Here is a 21364-nt window from a genome sequence, read left to right as displayed (position 1 = left end):
AATGTAAGATTGTTTTGTTTGAAAACTTTCTCCATATAACACTTGTTTTCTGTTATGAGACTGTATCTATCTGTCTGGCCCCTACCTATTGGGGCTTTGTAGTTGTATAGCTGCTCCAGTTCTGCTCTAGCACTTCATGTCGGGTGAGTGCCCTTGTTGCAATGCCCTTTCCACTTCTGTTTCTTTAGATATCTTTGATTTATTTTGTTTAGTGTGATAACCTCAGTCAGTACAGTGCTTTTTTTTTTTTTTTTTCTTGTAATGAGTAATTTTCCACTAAACTGTGTCTCTTGGAAGGTTTTTTTTGTGTGCCTTGAGACTGCAGGTTGTTTGTGCTGTGTTGGCACCAAGATGCCCAGTCAGAGCCGGAGTCCCACTGTGCTGGTTGCTCCACAGGCACTGGATAAGCAGATGGTCCGTGCCCCACAGAAGCCAGTCCTGTGGTAGGTGTGACTGCGGGCGTTGCGTCAGAGCAGTGAGATGACGGCTTGGACGAAAGGTGGCTGACAAATATTTGAATATACTGCTTAAATTTGTATACGTTCCTAATTTAATCAGAAGTTGGTAACTATGTAGCTATGTGCATTGATGCTCAAATGTATTTTGAGGGGATTAAAATACGGGCAATACCAGTGTTGCTGTGAGAGTACATTTTATATCTGTGTGTTCATCGTTTTCTAGTAATTAGTTGGATATGTGAGAGAGAAGTGCCCATGACCCGCTGACGGAGGAAGCTCAGCCCGGCCAGGTGAGGGCCATAAGCCATTTGGACGAAGACAGCTCAACCTGCTGGGAGAGCCTAATTTTGGGGAATCCCTGAGGGCCCCAAGGCGTGCATTGCTGGACCTTTCTGCCAGGGCTGCAACAAGGGCCTGATTGGTGATGGTTCTTGGGCTGATCAGGGTTTCAAAAGCAGGCATTGGCATGTTTTTGTTGGACATTTGTAATGTTGGGTGGACAAAAAGGAGGAACTCTGTTTTGGTGTGCACCTGGGCACTGGTTGCTGCTGGACAATAAGTGTGTGCTGTTTCCTGTCTCTAATTCACCACTGCAGCCTGGGTCAAGGGATGGGTCTTGCTATAATGCAGCAAATGGAAGAGGGGGACTCCTTTCCTGTTGCTGGGACTTGCTCTGTCCCTGTTTCTGTTTCATAGTGGTCCTTCTGTTGTTAAAGTTTAAAATAAAACACTGCTGGAGCTGTGAAGCCTGAGGATTGCAGCTGCCCCCTTCCGTGGTGCTCAGCATATGGCAACAGTACAAGGGGTAAAACTATGCGTGGGGTGTAATGAAATGAAGGGCTTGCTAACCTCACCTGGCCTTGCCTTGCAGGAAGGTGCCCTGATAGGGGACAGCTGCAGTTTTGGGCCACTTGCCACAATAAAGCACTGAGGTAGAAGAGGGAGATTTTTTTTGTGGGTCTCTGGAAGTGGAGACCTCTGCGCCTGGGGTGTTCCTGCAGCTGGAGTCGCTGCTCTGAGTGAAGAGTTGGGATGTAGGAGCTGCAGGAGCTGTATTGTGCTGTGCCAAGGTGAATTTCCAGCACTCTGAGCCACCTCCAGTCCCAAGATCCATCTCAGTGATGTTCCCTGCTGCGAGTTCCTGACTCATTGTCAGCTCATCTGAGTGCTGGGATACAGGTGAAATCACTGTGCAAGTCCTGCTCCCGCCGAGTTCACAAGCAGGCTCTGTTAGTCACCCAGCAAGTTGGAGCAGAGCGGCGCTGGAAGCTGACCTGATTGTTTTGATATGCAGAGATGCTTTTGGCTTTAGATATGACTTTTTTTGTTAATCCATATTCGTAAAAGGATTTCCTTTATTGAGCTGTCAGCTGTGCCTGAATGACCTTGATTAAATCTTTCAAAGGAGTTTAATTCCCCAAATGATGCCATTAAAGGTCTCTTATACATATAAGGTTTGCTCGGTCAAGTCTTGACCTGCTGTTTTTTCCTCCTCCCAGTGCCTTTAGAGAGAACATCTTGATAAGCAGAGCCTCTCTTACACCCACATCTCAGCACTCTGAACCCTTTCCCCTGCGTTTTCTGAAACTAAAGAGTGAAAAGCAAGATGTTATAGAGGCACTAGAAGATGAGATCCAGGCATGCTGGCAGCTCTGCATTTAAAAAGAAGAACAGGTAGGAACTGAACATTTAAGGGCCAAACATTCAGCTGGACTTTTGCTGATTTCGGCAGGATTAGGCAGGGTGACAGCTGGGGATGGAAGTCACCGGTGCTCCAAGCAGGGTAGGGCAGCCTGGCTGTAAGAGGCACAGCACCTCGGGAGCAGGACAGCTGGGGTCTGCCTGGAAAGGCTGCAGTGTTGACATCAGGGCTGTGGGGTGATGGGGGGGACAGGCAGAGGGATAGCAGATCCTATGGTCTGCTGGTATGAGCTGGCAGAGCTTTGCCAGTGAGGCTGTGGTGGGCATGGTGTCGAGGAAGCAGTGTGGCTGGAGAATGGCAGCTGGCAGAGCTATGGTGGTTCATGGGGCCATCAGTCTAGGGCTGCCTACTTCATTAATAACACCTACTTCTCCAGCACTTTCTGAGCAAGGCTCAAACCTCCCTGAGCACTAAACTCCACATCTCTTGTGTGCAGCTCCTTCATCCTACAGAAGTGTGGGGGCAAATGGAGATGATGTTGCTTCAGAGCCGAGGCAGCTCTCAGCTGCTCTGTGTTCCCTGCTCTGCTCTGCCCTGATCGCAGGACCATATTCCCCCACATAATCCAGCTTTAAGGGCATTTCATGCAGAATCCCACCCTGAAAGTCAGAGCACCCTGAGCAGTATTCCCCCAACTTGTGGGCACTGGGAGAAGTCATCTCTGTTGAGTACAGTAGCTGAACCGTTACTGTTTAGGAGCGGCATGTGTTCGGATGCTCCTTTCACCGTCCTCCTTGTAGACAATAACTGAGTTCAGCACATCAGCAAGGTAGCTCCCAGGAGCGCTGGGAGACACAGCGGGAGGACAGCGTACTTCCAACAGGAGACATTCAGCAAGGCATGGGACAGTCTGCTGGCAACCTGTGTTGGAAGCTGGTCATTGGAAATAGGCAGTCAAGGCACTTAAAAAAAAAATCCTCTCCTTTGATAAGCGACTCAAGTTTGCAACCTGCAGTTGCTGTGTAGGGTTGGAACAAAGCTCGGCCTAGCCCAGTTTTCTAGCTCCAAAATACCAAGCAAACAACGCAGTGTGCATGGGAAGGCGGGCTGGAGAGCTGAGAGCTGGCTCAGGTACATCTGTTGAGGCTGCAGGTACTGTGAGCAATGCTCTGTGTCCAAAGGGTGAGGGCGAGCCCTGCAGAATAATCCTGTTCTGTTGGAGCTGCTAAAGCTGAGCCATGGGGAACCAGTCTCATAGCAGCGTGTTGTACCTGCTGGCTCTGAGGGCATGTGTAACAGACAGCTTTAAGTTCATTAGCACTTCTTTACAGGGTGACCCTGCCATATCTCCGAAACCGGTCTGAGAGGTCTGTATGCTACAAAAGGGATGCTCTCAGTGGGAGAGGGAAAGCTGGGCCGTGTCAGTGCTGGCAGCAACAGGTACTAGTGGAAGAGCAGCAGTGCTTGGGGTACTTGGATTTCTTGCTTTGGTAGTCCTTGACTCCTTAGGCTCCTCTGAGCTACTGCTGTGGAGTAGCTAGGCAGTCCTGGGAGCTTCTCCAAAGCTGGAATCTGTCCTCTGCAGCCTGCTTACCTGGCAGGTCTGACCTCCCATCTTGTGTATGCAAAAATTATGCTCCTAATTTATGTGGGTTCCTATTTATTTTCTTCCCCTAATCGTGCCCCTGATGTGCAACCTACACGACAGCTTCCTTTGATTAATTGCACTGAAATGAGTGCCAGTAATGTGTCATGAGCAGTACAGACTCAGTCACTTGGAGGGCAGGGCTGATTGCATTGCTATGCAAATAGCATTCCTGGGCACATTTGGTGCCAGGTGTTCATTGACTTTGGCATCGACAGATAGCTACAGTCATTTGGGACAGCTATGTCACATGAAATTTGTCAAATCCCCAGAAAATGAAAGAACATAACAATACTGTAAAAGCACTGAATATGAGATTTGGTTACCTTTATTAAGAAGTCTTTTATCTAAATGGTGCTTGATTCCCACAGTTAATTCTCTGCTCATAGTTTTCTTACTTTGAAGTTTCTCAAAAACAAAACAACCCTTTTTTTTTTATACCTGACTTTTTGAAATAGCTGGTGATGCTCAACAAGCAAAGATGCAGTGATACTCTGTGAGACCTGTTGTGCTGTTTGAGGGAGTTAGAGAACTCGGAGAGCAGAAGAGGTTTCCTTATAGACACGAAGCAAGCAGAGCACCTCATGCCGACTCCATCGCGGGTCTCCTCACTCTGGTCTATGGTTGAAATTCAACATTTTCTCTAACTAGGCCTCTGTTCAACAGGTGAAGCAGATCATGGAGGAGGCGGTGACAAGGAAGTTTGTGCATGAGGACAGCAGCCACATCATCTCCTTCTGTGGTGAGTTTCTGGTGGCGACATGTTGACATGAATTGGGGGGCTGGAGCACCCTCTTCATGTTGACCCTTCCCTGCCTGGTGCAGGGACTGTGGTAGGCACGCTCCAGCTCTGGGGCTGGGGAGGTGGTTAGTGCCTGAGGATGAGTTGTTCTGGCAATGGTCTGAGTCCCTGAGGCCTTTGCTCTGGGCTTGAAATATATTGAGGTGTGTCAAAAGAGGGAGGGATGTTGGCAGTGTATACAGTCACTTAAGAAATACTAGAAATAATCTCTTAATTCCCTTGAGAATTGATGCAACAGAAAGTCTGTCAAGTCCAAATATTTCTTTGCTATTACGGAATAGGAATTTATGGAAGGGAGTCTTCAGTCTGCCTGAGTGCAGGAGCAGAGAGGCTGAAGGCTGCTAAAGAATTTTAAATGGAGTTTATGGAAGATCTGCTGTGATATTGTGCTGGTTTCCGGCTTGTTTTCTGGCAGCTGTGCTTTTCACTTAACCTGCTTTTTTCACCTATTTTTTTTCTACTGGTGTGACAATTTTGTAAATGTGGAAGTGTTTCAGAATGGATCCATCAAAATCTTGGAAAAGCTTTTTTTTAAAAACCTCCCTGAAGAGCTGTTGGACTGTGTGTGCCATACATGCTGGGGGGACTCTGGGCAAGAACTGTGGAGCAGGAAAGGACGAGTGTTTGTATCTCGGAGGTAGTGTGGAGCAGGAGAGAGCAGCCTTGTTCCTGGTGGCACGTGTCACAAGTTTGAGGTCAGGTCTCAGCACCCTGCCTGGTGCAGAGCTCGGCAGGCCAGCGCATCCCGGGAGGAGCATTCAGGGCAGCCCGCCAGCTCCCGTGGAGCAGCACGGTTTGTGGCAGCCCAAACTGCGACTGTGATGCAGTAACGTGCGGTGTGGCTGGCAAGCTTGCTTGGCAGCAGTGCCCAGGCTCCTCTCAGAAGCTGCACTGCACGAGAGAAGGTTTCTGGGGGCTGGACCAGCCCACGGAGTGGTGCTAATGGCCCAACATGTTGGCTCTCCACCTCTTTTCTGACAGATGAAAACAGAATTTTGCCCTTTAATAAGATCACTGCTGATCATCAGGGGAGACTTTGCAATCAAGGTGGTAAAATGAGATTATTTCTATTCTTTTGGCCCTTTTGTGCACCTTTGGTCACCTGTTCAAACTGGAGAATAAGCGTCTGCCTGGACAATGCCCAGGTAAAACAGCTTTTTCCGCAGCTTCAGCTGTCCAATTCGCCAAGTGCTACCAGGGTCAGTGTTTGCAAAAGTACGGAGACCTGGCTGGTGGACTGGGGGGTGTTTGAATTTCAAACCTAGGCAGAAACCAATTAGTCTTACTGTGTTGTTAACAGGGCAAGCACTTCAGGCTGTTGGATCGGTGAGGTGGTTGTAGCCCTGACTGTGGAACAGGCCCTTTGTGCTAGGTGCTGCATGGATAAGAAAATTCCTTGGCCCCTTGGGTGTACAGGTGGGATGGAGCTGGAGCCAGATGGGGGCTTCAAGGAAACAAAGGGACACCATTAATCAGAGATGTGAGCTGTGATTTCTGTGCCCTGGCAGCTCTGTCAGTCTCAAGTGTTTACCCACTCACCCAGAGCTCGAGAGCATGCTTTGGCAAGGTGCCTGGTGCCCTCCATCTGCCTCTATCTCCTCACTAGCAGCTGTCTGAGAGTAGGATACTGGTTTTGGGAGACACCAGTGACCACTATGGAAGAAGAGCAAGTCCCTTGCTGTCCTGCAGCTTGGTAGTAGGCTTGCACAATGGTGGTTTTCCGAGGTGCCTTAGTTTTTGAATCTGTTTATAGCCCCTTCCCTTGGCAGTGTTATATGGAGCAGCAGTCAGCTTTGCAATGGACCGTTCTGCCAGACTCCTGCCAGACGCAGTGGTTCTCCCTCCAGGTACTGCTCTTGGGGGGATGTGGATGCAAAAGCTGTCGCTGCTGGTCACTGACAGCACTGGGCAAATGATGGAGGTAGTTTGCTGAAGGTGGGTTGCTGCGGGCTAGTGATTCTGATGTATCTTACCCTGTTGTGCCTCTCCTCTTGCACGTGTGAGATGAAGCTCCATCCACCAAAATCAGTGGAATTTCCCTCCTTGGGATGCTCCCTGAATTTTGCAAGAAAAGGTTCCTACGCTGGACCCCTGATGGAAGTGCTTGGAGTTCCCTCTGCCCGCTGACGCCCAGGGCAGGTTGTCTTGTCCTACAGCGCAGCGTCTGTCCCTGCTTGGAAGGGGCTTTTGGGGAGTGCGGCGTGCGTGCCTGTGCCCCTGGCATGGGTAGAGGTTTCATCTGCAAGGTGGGTGCTGCCCTTCCTCCTGGCTCAGTCTGATCTCACACACTCACTGGCCGTGCACCGCTGCGGAGGAAGCTGTGCCTCCCCTGTGGTTTAGCAGGCTGCGGTGCTTGCCCGCTGCCCTCTCCGTTTCACACATTTCTGCTGAGAAGACAGACAGAGGAGGCATCATTGTAGCTCTGCTGGAAGAAGCTGTGCTCCCTCTCGGCCCACTCACCAATTCTGCAGCCCTGGCGCCTGTGCTATCCCCCACGTGCCGGCTCTCCCTGCTCCCGGCTGCCGTGGTAGTGTCTATGGTAACGTGCAGAGCGATGGCTGAGCAGGCAGGCTGCAACACTGGTGGCTGCAGAGCCGGAGACTGGGCCCAGCGCTGCCATGTTGTGGAGGTGGTGTTGTGGGCTCCCTTGGCCTGAGCCTTCCCAATAGCCACGGCCTTCCTGCTTGTCGTGGTCCTGGAGGTCTGTGTGGAATCCCTGGGGACACTGCTGTGCAGAGCTTGGCCTCTGGAACATGCCTGGCTGGTCCTGGAGCAGGTCTCCGGCACCTCCTTGTCCCTTGCTGCCATGCAGTGGTGAACCCCTGAGACCAGGGGCCTTCCCAGGCCAGCAGTTGCCTCTGCAGAGCACTTAGATGGCAGAAGCAATCTGTACTCCTTTCTGCAGGGCACAGAGCTGCTGACAAACCTTCCCTGCTTTCTGCAGAGAAGCTGTGTTAAGGGAAGGAGGCTGGCTGTCCCCTGCAAGCAGTTTCTTTAAAGGGCAAACCAAGAAACTTCCCTGTCATCCTGTGGCTCAGCCGTGGGACTGAAGGTGCCAGGGAACCTCTCTGCTGCTCTGCTCTGACACCACAAGCCCTGGCTTCCTGGTAAGGGGGGTGGCAGCCTGTTCCCGTTTGCAGCCTGATCTGCTTGCTGTGCCTGTCGCTCTCAGCAGAGATGTTTGCTGAGTTAGTCAGCTGCGCTTCCAGCACGCCCAGGCTGGGGCCATGTGGCTGCTGCTGAGCAAATGCAGCAGACAGCGTGCAGAGGGTGAGCGGCACTCCTCAATTTACAGATAGCTGAAGGGCAGCTTGCTAATTTGGAGGCTGGGAAGAAAATGACAGAAGTTGGTAAAAACTAGCTTTTGAAGAAGTTGCTCCAAGAAGGCTCGTGCAGCACTGTCGCCACTGAATAAAGCTGTAGCATCCACAGATACAGGCACAAAAAAGAAAGAGAAGGGAGCTGTGAGGAGGTCTCCTTTTCTGCTTTGGAGAGCAAAGAGGCTGCCTTCTTCCTTTTCTCCTGGGCCTTCGCATAAAAGACATGCAGATGCTTGTTTCAGGCCTGTGTGCCTTTATACGCTGTCGACCGAATGGCATCGAAAGAGCAGAACAGACTTCAAGGTGTGACTCATTCTCTGCTTTTCTGTGCAGCACGAGGCTTCGCAGCCTGGAATTATTTATAGCCTCCTGCGACACAGAGCTGAGGCATCCAGGCACGAATGATGCTGCTGCACTTTCACTGGCTTCTGGCGTCTACACCTTCTGGTCTGTCTGCTGTTGCGCTCTCATTTGAATATGTGCACCTTCCTCAGTGTTGTGGCTATCCATGAGCCGGGTGAGCTCATAAATAACCTGTTTTCCTGACAAGCAGAGCATGCTGCTGCAAGCCTGGCTCTGGGTAGGCAGAGCTGCCCTTTTCTCTGGGGAGAGCTGCCTTCCTCGCAGAGCCCTCCTCATTGAGCCCTCCTCATCCTCTGTGTAGCCAGCGTACCGCAAACCCCTTCTGATGAAACCAGTGGTCTGGCAGAAAAGGGCAGCTGCCCCCAGCTGCCCTGTTTTGCCTGCAAGGGAAGGGTTTGAAGCAGACAAACGCGAGTTGGCATCTGTCACGTTCACGCTGCCCTGGGAGGCTGATGGAGAGCTGGCGGCAGGGCTGGGGGCCTGCATGAGCCAAGGGGCTTGTTCTGCACATCAGTGCTGAGACTGCCTTCGTTCTCAACCCCTGAGTGGTTTGAATTGTGCCAGGCCAGAGCACTCTCAGGATCTCAGAAATATCTTTAGTCTTTTGCCAGGAATCAAAACTCCCACCTTATCTGGGTGTAGCTGTGGAGACCCTGCACCGTGTGTCTCTGCTGTAGATTATATCCTTAGGGATGGGGAGAGTCTCTTCACAGCATCTGTTTGCAGTGGTGACAGTAGGCAACTTATGATCTGGGCTTTAAAAAATCATAAGGTTAAAAAAGAAACTACCATTACCCCTGCATTTAGCGTGGACAAGGTGCTCTTAGTTTGTATGCTCAAGCCTCTGAGCCCTTGGGAGAGCACAGGGAGGGTTTTTCCTATGGAGACTGCGCATTTGTGTGTGGTTTTGCCAGCAGGAGTAGTGTTTTGGAGAGGTTCAAGCTACAGTTTTGAGGACAGATGCTGATGACTTGCGTGCTGGGAGGCTTTTCAGCAGTCTGGGTTTTCTCCCGTGTGCTGCTCCCTAGCTGGCAGGGAGGTGTGATGCACTGGCCGTGACGTGAGCAAAGCGATCTGCTGCTCTTCTGCGCGAGCATGAGTTCCCTCACTCGTCTGCTGGAAATTCAGAGTGGAACCGATGGCACATCGAGCATCTGGTGCCCAACAGAAGTTGTCTGTCGGGGTGCTGTGAGCTGCGGTGGCCCCTCGGCTGGGCTGCTTCGCACAGCCCTGTGCTTGCCCGGGTGGGGTGCCATCTCCTGGCTCAGTACCGTCTGGCAGTCCAGGGGCCAGCAGAGGAAGACGGTGCCTTGTTTGCTAAGGCATGTTGGTGGGCAGCAGAGGCAGACCTCATCTGCCTGCCCTAGGCTTGCTTGTGTGACTTTTCTCTCTGGCGTACGAGGGGCTTTTTGGGCTCATTGTCTTGCTGGCCTCCTGCTACCATGTGCAGCTGGCAGAAAACTGGGCCCTGATAAGTTGCTGTTGGGCAGCATACATTGATTTGGCAGCTGATGGCCTGGCAGAGCTGGGAGTGCCACAAACCCAGTGCTGCTCTTGCACCATGTCCAGCAGCTCCGGTGCCCAGGTGTACCAGGTGAGCGTTGGAGCCCAGCCAGGCTAGCTCTTGCTGCAAAGAGCTGGAGATGGCTGCCTGAGAACCGTGAAATCCCCAAAAATACAAGTTGGAGAAGAGGGTGATGGTGCCCTGCCTAGTGCTGGCAGCAGACACTGGGGCTGAAGTCCAGCTCCATCGGTAGAGTGCTGGCATGGGCAGTGTGGTCCCACAGAGATCTCGCCCTCGGTTCAGTCTCAGTGGAGAGGGGGTACTTGTCCCCAGGTTTTGAAGGTGCTGCTGTGATTTCTTGTTCAGCTGTATGTTGGCATAACCTTACATTCCCAAAACAAAGCTGTGGCTTTTCTGCTTGCAATTCCACTCCAGCTAGCTCCTGGCCTCACTTGACTGGGGTTGACTCCACTGTGGGAGCTTAGCAGCGGAGATCTGCCTGAGCTTTTGGGATATGCCTGCTCCATGACTGGACACTGTAAAATGGGCATGACTGGATGCAGTCTCAGGCAGGTAGGGTTGTTTGTGTCTGTCACTTGTATTTCAGCCTTGGAGCACAGAACAAATGAATGAAGGGATATGGGATGGGATGAGTTGAGTGTGTGAGGGAGGGGTGGGTCTTCTCGCATTTGGTCCCAAAGCCATGAAGCAGTCTGGTCTTACTTTGCAGCTGCAAATAATCCTCTGGGACAGGTATGAAGACCCATCGTGCATGGGCCATGCTATTTGCAGCATGTCTGGGCTTCAGGAGGGTTAGTGTAGGGCTTTGTTTAAAAACTAGGTATCCATCCAGTGGCTCTGAATGGCTGGTATTGGGTGAGCAGGACTCGGCTGGCCCAAATGTGTTGCTTTTCTGCTGTTAGCACAGGACATGTCTCGCAGCACCTCAGATGCTGCACACCCGCCCTGCCTGCTTGGTGGTGAACTTGGGCATAGCACTAAGAAAGGCAGAGCTAATGAGAGTCTCTCTCAGCCCTGGGAGCTGATGTTGATGGGTCTGCATGAAATATCTTTTAAAATGTCTCCATAGAGTTGTTCAGCTGTAGGAAAAAAATGGCTTTCCAAGCGAGAGGCGAATCGGCATCTGCTGGGCCGCTGCAGGGCAGGCTCAGCGCAGCTGGCTCTGCAGCGTTGGGTTCCTGGGGAAGGAGGGGTGCCAGTGTGCCAGAAAGCTTGTTGTCAGACACAGATCAATAGCCTGTAGAACTGTGGGTCCGTGTAATTTTCCAGTGCTTTGATCAGCCTGTTTAATAAGTCTGTGTTTGACACTAGACATCCATCCTGAGCCCTCCCAGGGGACTCTGGCAAACAGATTGCCAGTGGAGCCTGTACGTGTGCACATCTTTCTGTCTCCCATTGTCAGCAGAGCTGGCTCCCCGCTTGCTGCGTGCCTGGGCAGGGAGCCTGGCAGGAGAGGGCAGGCAGCTGGTGCTTTCTGGGCACTCACTATGGTTTGGTGAGTGCCTGACGCTGCCTTTTGGCAGAGCCCAGTGCAGGGAGTTAGGCGAAGCCCTGCACGGGGACTTAACTGCTGAGTACTAGCTGCCAGGAGCCAACTGAGTCACCACCGAGCTGGGAGGGTCTCCGAAGACAGACTGAGCTGCTGGCATTGCCTGTGGTTTATCCCCAGGTTCTCTATTGCATTTAGGTTTTTCAGGAAAACGTTTGCGTGGACAGTGAGATTTTTTGTGAAAAAATTGCGCCGTTTCCTCTGCTGCTTTAGAAGTCCTCAGTGTACCTGTCTCTCACTCCTGAGCTTTCTCTTTCTCGCTTGGACCATCCCAGCACAGGGGGACAGGGGGCGAAATCTCCTGTTCCATCCCTCAGTCTGGGCCAAAGGGAAAACTTCAGGGAGTTGTTTGGTTTCTCTATGATCCGCAAGAAACCTGCGAGGAGAATGTCAGCCTGTTTGTCTGCATAGCCAAGCAATTATCCTACCTGGAGAAGATGCAGCACACTTGCTTGTTAGTTGTTGCATGTCTGATGAGGACATTTTCCTGAAGGCCAGGTGGGGATGTTCTCTGCCTTAAAATATATTGTCTGAGAAGTTTTACATCCCATCGTTCCATCTAGTCCATTGGTTAATGATGGTGGCTGGACTGATCAGTACACTGGAGAGAAAGGAGAGGGACTCGTGTGCTGAGCTTGCAGAGGGATCCCAAGTCTGGTGTGCTGTTGGCAGTGCCCTCCCCAATGACACTGCAGAAGCCTGCTCTCTGTCCCAGGGGCTTGGCTGAGGCTGCTGGCCCCATAGACAGTCTGGTCACCTGAAATGGCTTCAGGTCCCTTTAACCAAGGGAGCAGAGCCAGATGTATCACTGTGTGGTGTACAGCCACCCTTAGCTCCAAGCTGTTAAACTACAGATAAACTGTTTACTCCCACAGGCTTAACCTGAGTGACTCTGTATGAGCAGGCTGTTGGCAGCTCCTGATCCATGCGATTACTGCCACGCCATGAGCTGGTCACTACTCTGCTGGGAAAATCACCGCTCTGCTAACAGCGATCGTGCTGGCACAGACCTGGAAGCAGGATGCAACCTCCGTGCATGCTGAGATTTCCCTGCGTTAGCATTGATTTGTTTGCATTCAGAGTATCATGTAGTGGAGCTGGATCCTGACACTTTCAGAACAAAGGGCTGTGAGCAAAGCGGTCCAAGTCCTTTCTCCCGCTCTGTTTTTATGAATGAGCAAAGTGCCCTGATAAATCCTAATCCAGGCTGCTAGCTTGGCACGTCAGCGCAGACTGCTCACTGTTGGTGGCACAGAGGTACCATCTCTGTGGTCCAAAAGCTGCACGTTCCCATTTTATCACCAGTCTAGTAAGGTCTCTTTAGGCTGTCGGTTGGTCAGATAAGTCAGTCCAAGGCAACTTATTCTGCCTGACCGGTCCCTCTCAGGTGATTTCAGGGAGACCCTGGATCTACTTTAGCAGGCTCAAGTTAACTTTCCTTTGAAGTTCTTACATCTTGGCACACCCACAGTTCATGTTTACTTCCATCAAGCTAGTCGTTTTGTTCAGATTAGCTGAACTTCTAATAGACTTCACCAGACTCGATTTTTCTTCTGTTTTGCAAAACTAATATTGTACCTCTACACAGTCAACACAACTGATGACTCTGCAGTCAGAAAAGCCGTACCACTGTCTGCTGCTTTGGGTCAAAAGACATCTGTGTTCCCTAATCTCTCTGCCTAGGCAGAAGTAGAACATGGCGCTGGTTTCCTCTTGGGAAACATTTCTGATGTGGAGTCAGGTCATGGATGCAGCAGAAGACCGTCTGTTGTGATGTGAGCTCCGAGTTCGCCTGCTGCTTCAGTAACAGCTTTGCTTTGTTGCAGCTGCTGTGGAAGCCTGTGTGTTGTACGGCTTGAAGCGGAGGGCAGCAGGATTCCTGCGCAGCAACAAGATAGCAGCTCTGTTTATGAAGGTGGGAAAGAGCTTTGCTCTGGCAGAGGAGCTTTGCAAGAAAGTGCAAGACCTGGAGCAGCTCATTGAGAATGCGTAAGGCACCAGCATTGCTATTATCCCACAGGTCACTCGTGTTTTGGTGTGGGTCTGTAGTTTGGGTATGGCTGTGGATCGCAATGCCCAACTTGAGCCTCTACAGAAGGAATTGCTTTTTCAGTGGAGCAGAGTCCTGTCCTGGGCTTTTGATATCTTGACTGAACTGGTTGCTCTTCTAGGAGACTGTGAGTCGTGATTGTGGTTTAAGCTAGGATGGACAAGTTCTTACTTCCTCTGCCCCTTGTCTCATGCTTCAGGGACAGCTAAGCGTGTTTGCTCCTGAACTGTCAACAGTTTATGGACCAGTGCACTAAGCCAACTGGAACCAAACTTGGTTTGCCTCAATGTGCAGGGCTTGAACCTGCATTAATTCAACTCCTGTTTGAGAGTGGCTTACTCATCCTTGGACAGGAACCAGGGAGATGGATGGAGCAGCTACCTGGGGGCAGGAGTCTTTATGTTGTCCTAAGATAAGCTGCTTTGCTTGTGAACTGGTGTCCTCAGGCACCAGTGGAAAAGGTGTGTGGGTTGGAGGACTCTGCTGAGGCAGAGGCTTGTTTTAGGGTGCCTTTACAGTGGGAAACTGATTTAGTGAATTCATTTTTCAAATGTAGATGTGTGCCTTCTGGAGTAGGGGGTGGAACAGATGAAGGCAGCAGTCTCCAGAGCCCTGTCCCCATGTGGTTCCCTGGGCATCCCCCAGCCACCACAGTCAGCACCACTGAAACCCTGGCCTCATGGCCCCACAAGGTGCCATGAGTGCCCTGGGCTCCTGCAGTGCTCAGTGATGAGCCAGTGATGTTGTTGTCTTTTGCCTTGTACCTCTAAAGACGAAATCAAGTCCAGGGCATTCCGGAGAATGTGCGTAAGATGCCGAAGCTGCCCAGCTTGTCTCCTCAAGCCATCAAGCACCTCTGGATCCGCACAGCCCTCTTTGAAAAGGTCTTGGATAAAATTGTGCATTACTTGGTAGAAAACAGCAGGTGAGTGCTGGCACAGGCCAACCATTTGCCCGTCCCAACTCACTGCCAGCATCTGCCCCTTTCGATGGTGCTGGAGGTGTTCCTAGCTGAGCTGTGTCCAAGTGGGCCAGAGAAGTCCCTGCATGGGACAGGCAAGCTATGTCACTCTGTGCCTATCATGGGGACTCTGACTGATTCCCTGCTGCTGGTGGCCACCATACACTCCCTAAAATAAAGACAGGCCACACTTGCTCTGCTGACGGCTGGGTTGTCAGGGACTGCATTGTCCTTGTCCTTGTCTTCTGGAAACTGCATGCTGAGGTGTCCTGTCCTGGTGAGGTGTCATCTACAGTCCTGGGGATGCTTTGTTAGGAGATGGTGATGCTTGCAATGTGCTGCAGGAGGGCATCAATTTCCCAGGAATTTCACGGCTAGCAGAAACAGCCTGTTAAGGGCTTCTTGCCCTTTCACCATCAAGGAGCAATACAGAAAGAGAAGGGCATTTAAACTACTGTCTCTATCATTTTGTAGCCCCAAGGGGTTGAAATACTACAGCATTCTGCTTTCTTTTATTTTTTTCTAGTAAGTACTATGAGAAAGAAGCTCTCCTGATGGATCCTGTGGATGGGCCAATTCTTGCATCTTTATTGGGTAACACTTTCCTCTTACCCTACTTTGATAGCTTGCTTTCCAAACCTGTGTTCCCAGCTCTGTGATCCGGGATGTGAAATGCAGTTGTTTCCTAGGAAGAACTTCAGAAAACTTAATAACCCTGGACAGGTAGCCCTGTGGCTGCTGAGCAGTGCGTACAGGTGGACAGTTGCAAGGCTGAGCTTGAGGGTTTCCCTTCCTTGCACAGGCTTCAATAATGCTGATGGGCATAAACCAGGGCTGAAGCCAGGGTCTGGGAAGCAGTGCAGTGCTGCAACACAGGGCTCAGTATGGACGTGACCAGTCAGGCAGTGGGTTATTGCTCACTGCCAGGGCCAGCTGACCCCTCTGAATTATTTGCCGCTGTTACACAATGCAGCAATATGTGGTGAGCCGGGTGCTTGCTGCCTGCTGTCCTACCACCCCTGCTCTGAGGTGCTGGGCTCTGGGGATCTGAGAGGTGACCACAGTCATTGGAACAACACCAATGACTTCCTTGTGTTTACAATTTTCTTCTCTGCGCAGTGGGGCCCTGTGCACTAGAATACACAAAGATGAAGACTGCTGACCACTTCTGGACAGACCCCTCAGCTGATGAGCTGGTTCAGAGGCACCGGATCCACAGCTCGCACTGTCGCCAGGACTCGCCCACCAAGCGCCCGGCGCTCTGCGTGAGTCGGGGGACAGCCAGGCTGGGAGTGTGACAGCCCCTCACAGTGCTCCTCCTGGGGTGCACAGGCAGCGCTCACCAGGGCTTGAGGCTCCATCTGCTTGAAAAGTGCAGTTACTTGAAGTCTTCAAGACAGAAATGCTGGGAACAAGGGCTGGGGAGACTGCAGGACCCATGCGGCACTGCGTCGTGGGGTCTCTGCCTTTTGAGAACTTCATGTGTGAACGAAAAGCAAAGGCAGCTGAAGTCTGCCCTGTTTATTGCAAACAAAGCACACTCCTGGGACTTCTCTAAGTACAGAACTGAGCTTGGCCAGAGCCAGGAATCCTCTTAGAGAGCACAGGGGCAAAGATTTCTAGTAGTGACTTTCTTAAGTGTATAAGTGAGGAGGGAATGAGCTTTCAAGAGAAGCTTTTTGAAAGCAAGAGGCATCTGTGCTGACCTCACGTTTGTAGGTGGATCTCTTCCAGATTCAGAAAAGGCATTCGAGTGGCAGTATGGATGACCGGCCATCGCTGTCTGCCAGGGACTACGTGGAGTCGCTGCACCAGAATTCCCGAGCCACACTCCTCTATGGCAAGAACAATGTCCTGGTGCAGCCAGTAAGTACCTGCTGGGGCATCTGGGCTTTAAAATGCCGCTCTGCTCCCTGCTGGGTAATTCTGTCCCAAGTTGCTCTTTGATGGAGAAAAGCACAGGCTCATTTTTAATCTGGGAAGGCAGTGACTGGTGGTATGGATCCTCCCAGTGGAATGGAAGAGCTCTGCTTCTGCCTGAGTAGAAACAAGCTCCTCTCCCTGCCCTCTCTTGACCAGAGGCCACAAAACGCCTCCTTCTGTCCCTTCCTGCTTACTGTAGTCAAATAAATGAAGTGCAAACTGCTTAGGTGGAGCTGTTAAGTTTGCCTCAGCTGGGCAGCTGCTCTCGGCCCTTCTCCAAGCTGGTGAGGTGTCCTGTTGTCTCTGCTGGGAGGTTTTGCAGGGCTACTGTAGGTTTCTCACCGTTGGTGAGTGGATGGGCTCAGGGGCAGCAGGCAGGGCTGTGTTATGGTCCAGGACTGTGCTCCAGGGCATGGCTCAGCCTCTGGTAGCCTGAGGTGGTGCTTCATGCTTCTGGCATCTTCCAGCCTGCTCTCACCAGCTCACTCTCTCTCTGTGTTTCTCTTCTCAAGCGAGATGACATGGAGGCGATCCCGGGATATCTGTCCCTTCACCAGACTGCTGACATCATGGCGCTGAAGTGGACTCCCAACCAGCTGATGAACGGCTCTGTGGGCGATCTGGACTACGAGAGGAGGTGACTGGCTCCGAGTGTGCCCTAGCATGGGGCAGAGGGGAGGCAAATGTTCTCCTGGTTCAGAGTTTGGATCTGGTGTCCAAGGCCATCAGTGAGTGACTGCAGAGCAAAACAATCATCCTGGAGTCAGTAACAGGGGAAGGGTTGGGGAAGGAGGCCTGAGGTGGTGGGAGAGGTGGGCTGCAGGAGATAGTGTGAGATGCTGTGCTATTGCCCATCTCTGCTGGGAAGTGTTCAGCAAGGGAACTGGGGGGTGCTTGGTCTGAAAGATGCAAAGTGGCTTCATTTATTGCCCTCAGAGATTTTCTCAGGAGAATGCCCTCTCTACACCCTACACAGTGCTTTCAGGTTTATTGTGATTATTTTAATCTGGGGAACTGAGAAGCTCATAAACACGGGAAGAGTATTGGCAGAGAGAGGGAACATGAGCAGTTCCCAGATAATCATACCTGGGTAACAGAGTGTGTGCTGTTTTGGTGCAGTCTGCAGCAGACCCTGCGTGCAGGTATTCAAAGTCGCTTGGATTTAACACAGTCCTTGGAGCTTGTTCCTCCACGCGGCCTGAAGTCTGCTTAGTTTGCTTGACAAGGTGTATGGCCATGCCCTTTTGCCTGGGATTGCCTTATGGACTGCTGGCGTTTCTCTTGATATGTGCAATCCTTTTAACAAACTACAGAATCATGCCAGGTCCCAATTTGCCTGAGAAATGAAACAAAGCAAACAAAATCCCTTTCCACCAGCTAACGCTCCAGGAAAGCTGGAGTGTTTAGGACACTGATTCTTTGACCTAGGGTAAAGATCTTCTTCAGCAAAACTTGTTCTCAGTTTTGTTTATTTGCAGTTGTAGTTTTTGGGGGTTTGTTTACCTGTGTTCTTTTCATCTCCTTTCTTCTTGGCCCTTGGGCCATTCCATTATGCCTGGTACCCTCCCCCTAAAATGCTATTTTCATCTCTACACTACTTTTCTGAGTTCTTGACTTGGGCATCAGCCTAAGCTCTAAAACTTCCCAGTGTCAAGACGTGACCAAGGAAGAGAGGAGTCAGATGACAAAGTAAGTATGAATCTTCAAGGAATCTCTCTCACGCACCCCTTCCCGTCCTTAACTGTCTTCATAAGCCATTTTATCAGGCCTTTATTTTAAGTGTTATTTTTGTGAAGTGGCAGATGATGCTGCTCAAAATCTGGAAATTCGCTTTGTTGAAAAGAAGTAGGATGTTATTAAATGCTGACACCCTCAGAGAGCAGTGCTTTTGCTAGGCTCTCCACAGAAAGGAAACCCTGCGTGAGGCCACATGTCTCCTGGAGACACCCCCTTCCCTGACTTCCTCCTGGCATCTCTCTGGCCTTCTGCCCTGCCTGGTGACCAGAAGCCCTCCAGCATTTTCTAGATTTGCTCAGTCACCTTGAGGTGCCGTTGCTAAGGGAGCGCAGTTCTCGAACAGAAGCAACTGAGACTAAATCTATTTTCAGCTTTGAAAAAACCCACAAGTTACAAGGGTTTATTTCCCCCTCCCTTGGGGACAGGAGCTCAGCAGAGCAGCAGCCCAGGCTTGGACTGCACTGTGTGTTCCCTTGGGGCTCTGGGGCTGCTCCTACCAGGTTCATGGTGTTCTCCTAGCACCGCAGCAGGGCAGGGAGTCCTTTCCGTGGTGCCCAGAGGCGAGTGCTCAGCTCTGCAGGGCTCCACATCCCTGGCAATTGCCAGGATCCACGGGCACATTGTCCGTATCTGGGAACAACGTGAGGATAGAGAAACAGCCCGGGGCAGGTGGCACTGGACTTGCCCTGATTGAGTTGTAGTGGCTGGGACAGTTACTGGTTCTGGAGGGATGTTGTCACTTGCTTAGGCTGGCTTCATGGCAGTTGCACTGCTGCTGGGACCTCATCCTTTCTGCAGCTTCCCCTGGTGCCAGGATAGCTGGAGGCAGGATCTGGAGCTGATGTGAATAGAAGCAGAGCCTTTTGCATCCCTGAAGCTCACGACTTCCCCTCTTTCTCTGTTCCAGCGTGTACTGGGACTATGCCATGACTATTCGCCTGGAGGAGATCGTCTATTTGCACTGTCACCAGCAAGGTAAGGCCAGAGTGGGGGGCTGCTGGAGGGTGTTATCACCCTGACATTTGCTTCATTACATCTTTGGGGAGTGCCCCTATGGGGATATTCTGATTCAGCTCCAGGGCAAATGTCCAGAGCTCTGGATGGTCACTACTATGTAAGTCCTTCTAGGAAAACCTTTAAACAACTCCTGGCTGTAGTGCTTGGCTGGGGAGTGCTCCCTGCAGAGCAATGCTCTGTGGTTTTCAAGGGTGTGATCTCCCAGGCAAGCCTTCTCCAGAGCCCCAGACTTGTAATGGACTTAGACAAGAACCCAAACAAGGAAAAAGGTCTTTTCTTTTTTTTTTTTTTCTATACCAGAAAGACAATTCCCCGAGTTTTCTTTCCTGCCCTCTGCATTTTTGACTGGTAATGTTTCCCACGTTCATGTCTGTGTCTTCTCTCTGTTGTCACTATTGCTAATAGTAGACAGTGGTGGAACTGTTGTCTTGGTGAGCCAGGATGGGATTCAGAGACCCCCGCTGCGGTTCCCCAGAGGAGGGCACTTACTGCAGTTCCTGTCCTGCCTGGAGAATGGCCTCCTGCCCCATGGGCAGCTGGATCCACCCCTCTGGTCTCAGCGGGGAAAGGTAAGCACCCCAACATTGGGCTTGTTCCTGAGCCCACAGCACTGCGGGTTCTTGCAGGTGTTCCCTTGTGGAGTATCTCAGAGCAGAGACGATGGGGAGGACTCTCTGCCTGATGTTAGTGGCTGCTGTATTTTAAACAATCCTCCTCCCTAAACTAAGAACCAAGATGGGCTTGAAACATGGCAGCTTGGTTTAGCTTGTGGCCTTGACAAGCTAAACAGACCCTTCTGGGCAAATCAGGAGGGAGGTGGTATGGGAGTGCTGGCCATGAGGCAGGTTTGGTTCTCATGGACCTGGCTGTGCTGCATGGGTTATACATACCCTGTGCACAAACAGGGTTATATATTCACCACGTAATTGAAAGCTTAATCCAATGGCTGCTCCAGCACAGGGAACGTGCGAATGTCATCTGGGCTGAGGAAGCATCTGTTCTTGTTAGGCAGGAGTTTGGCAAGTGAGGCAGCGACCACGCTGGCCTGCGTGGTCAGGCGTGGGGTGGCTTGTGAAGAGCGGGTTTTGTTCACCTAGGGGAAGGTGTTTCCCAAGCTGAGGAAGCGAAGTCCCCAGGGCTCCTCCGAGTCTGCATCCGACAAGGAAGATGATGAAGCCACAGATTACGTTTTCAGAATAATCTACCCAGGGATGCAGTCTGAATTTGGTGAGTACATTGGCAGGGAGCGTTTCAGGTGGGTTATCACGGGGTGTATGAGCAGCCAGGGACGCAGCCTTGACAGGCACGTGGCAATTCGCACCAGGAAATGGTTCCAGAGAAATGGGCTTTGCTTGTAACAGTACTGCCTTTTATTCAATGTCATGTGTGGGTTGGGTTTTTTTTGTTTTGTTTAACCTTTCACTAGCTATTGAGTCCTTCATTTCTGCAGCTTCACAACAGGCCACGACTGCCTTAATGGTTGGAAAAAAAATTCTTGTGCATAATTTCAGTAGTAAGGTTCACTTTGGTCGTGTTTCTTAGGGGTCACTTCTCACCATCACAAGCCTCCAGGACTGATTCTTCTCTTGCTGTCACCAGGCCAACTCAGCAAGTGCTGCATTAAATCCAGCTATGTTCCTTCAGCATTGCTTCTGCAGCACAAAGAAGAGGTTACTGCACCCTTCTCTGTGTACTGCCAGGCTTGAGCCATGTGTCTTCGCTCCCTAGCTCACAGGGCAAAGGAGAGGATGCTGATGGATTCACCAAACCAGAAATCTCTCTTAATGCCTGGTTGTGAATGCTTTGAACAATGTGGTTGGCTGAAGTCAGTGTATGTTTGTCCTCACTCTTCTGTGGGATAGTAAGAACAATTTTTTTGACATCTGGGAACATCGTAGATGACCTGGAGTACTGTCTTCGGCTCTGGGGCCCCCAACATAAGAAAGACATGGACCTGCTCAAGCAGGTCCAGGGGAGGGCCACGAAGGTGATCAGAGGGCTGGAGCACCTCTCCCATGAAGACAGACTGAGAGAGTTGGGGTTGTTCAGCCTGGAGAAGAGAAGGCTCCAGGCAGACCTTAGAGCAGCCTTCCAGTACTTAAAGGGGCCTACAGGAAAGCCAGAGAGGGACTTTTTACAAGGGCATGTAGTGATAGGACAAGGGGTAATGGTTTTAAACTGAAAGAGGGTAGATTTAGATAAGATATTAGGAAAAAATTCCGTACTGTGAGGGTGGTGAGGCACTGGAACAGGTTGCCCAGAGAGGTTGTGGATGCCCCATCCCTGGAAGTGTTCAAGGCCAGGTTGGATGGGGCTTTGAGCAACCTGGTCTAGTGGAAGGTGTCCCTGCCCATGGCAGGGGGGTTGGAACT

The 21364-nt window shown here is 51.2% G+C and overlaps 1 protein-coding gene across 4 annotated transcripts in view; it reads left to right on the top strand.

Annotated features, from left to right (window-relative positions):
- Positions 1 to 21364, top strand: part of SGSM1 (small G protein signaling modulator 1) — a 49677-nt gene that overhangs the window by 9160 nt on the left and 19153 nt on the right. For 3 of the 4 annotated variants that reach the window (XR_003924931.1, XM_030025071.1, XM_030025074.1), the window contains exons 3-12: positions 4412 to 4487; positions 13131 to 13293; positions 14127 to 14279; positions 14842 to 14909; positions 15435 to 15580; positions 16050 to 16181; positions 16751 to 16875; positions 18883 to 18950; positions 19398 to 19561; positions 20090 to 20219. Coding sequence is in view for 3 of the 4 variants with exons in the window: in XM_030025071.1 (XP_029880931.1) it covers positions 4412 to 4487; positions 13131 to 13293; positions 14127 to 14279; positions 14842 to 14909; positions 15435 to 15580; positions 16050 to 16181; positions 16751 to 16875; positions 18883 to 18950; positions 19398 to 19561; positions 20090 to 20219 (1225 nt within the window). In the remaining variant the exon portion in view is untranslated. The remainder of the gene's footprint in view (positions 1 to 4411; positions 4488 to 13130; positions 13294 to 14126; positions 14280 to 14841; positions 14910 to 15434; positions 15581 to 16049; positions 16182 to 16750; positions 16876 to 18882; positions 18951 to 19397; positions 19562 to 20089; positions 20220 to 21364) is intronic. The other variant, XM_030025072.1, reaches the window with a different exon arrangement.

This window comes from Aquila chrysaetos, chromosome 9 (assembly GCF_900496995.4).
Source record: "Aquila chrysaetos chrysaetos chromosome 9, bAquChr1.4, whole genome shotgun sequence".
NCBI lineage: Eukaryota > Metazoa > Chordata > Aves > Accipitriformes > Accipitridae > Aquila > Aquila chrysaetos.
The sequence above is the reverse complement of the archived record's forward strand: the minus strand, read 5'-3'. Positions and strand labels throughout refer to the sequence as shown.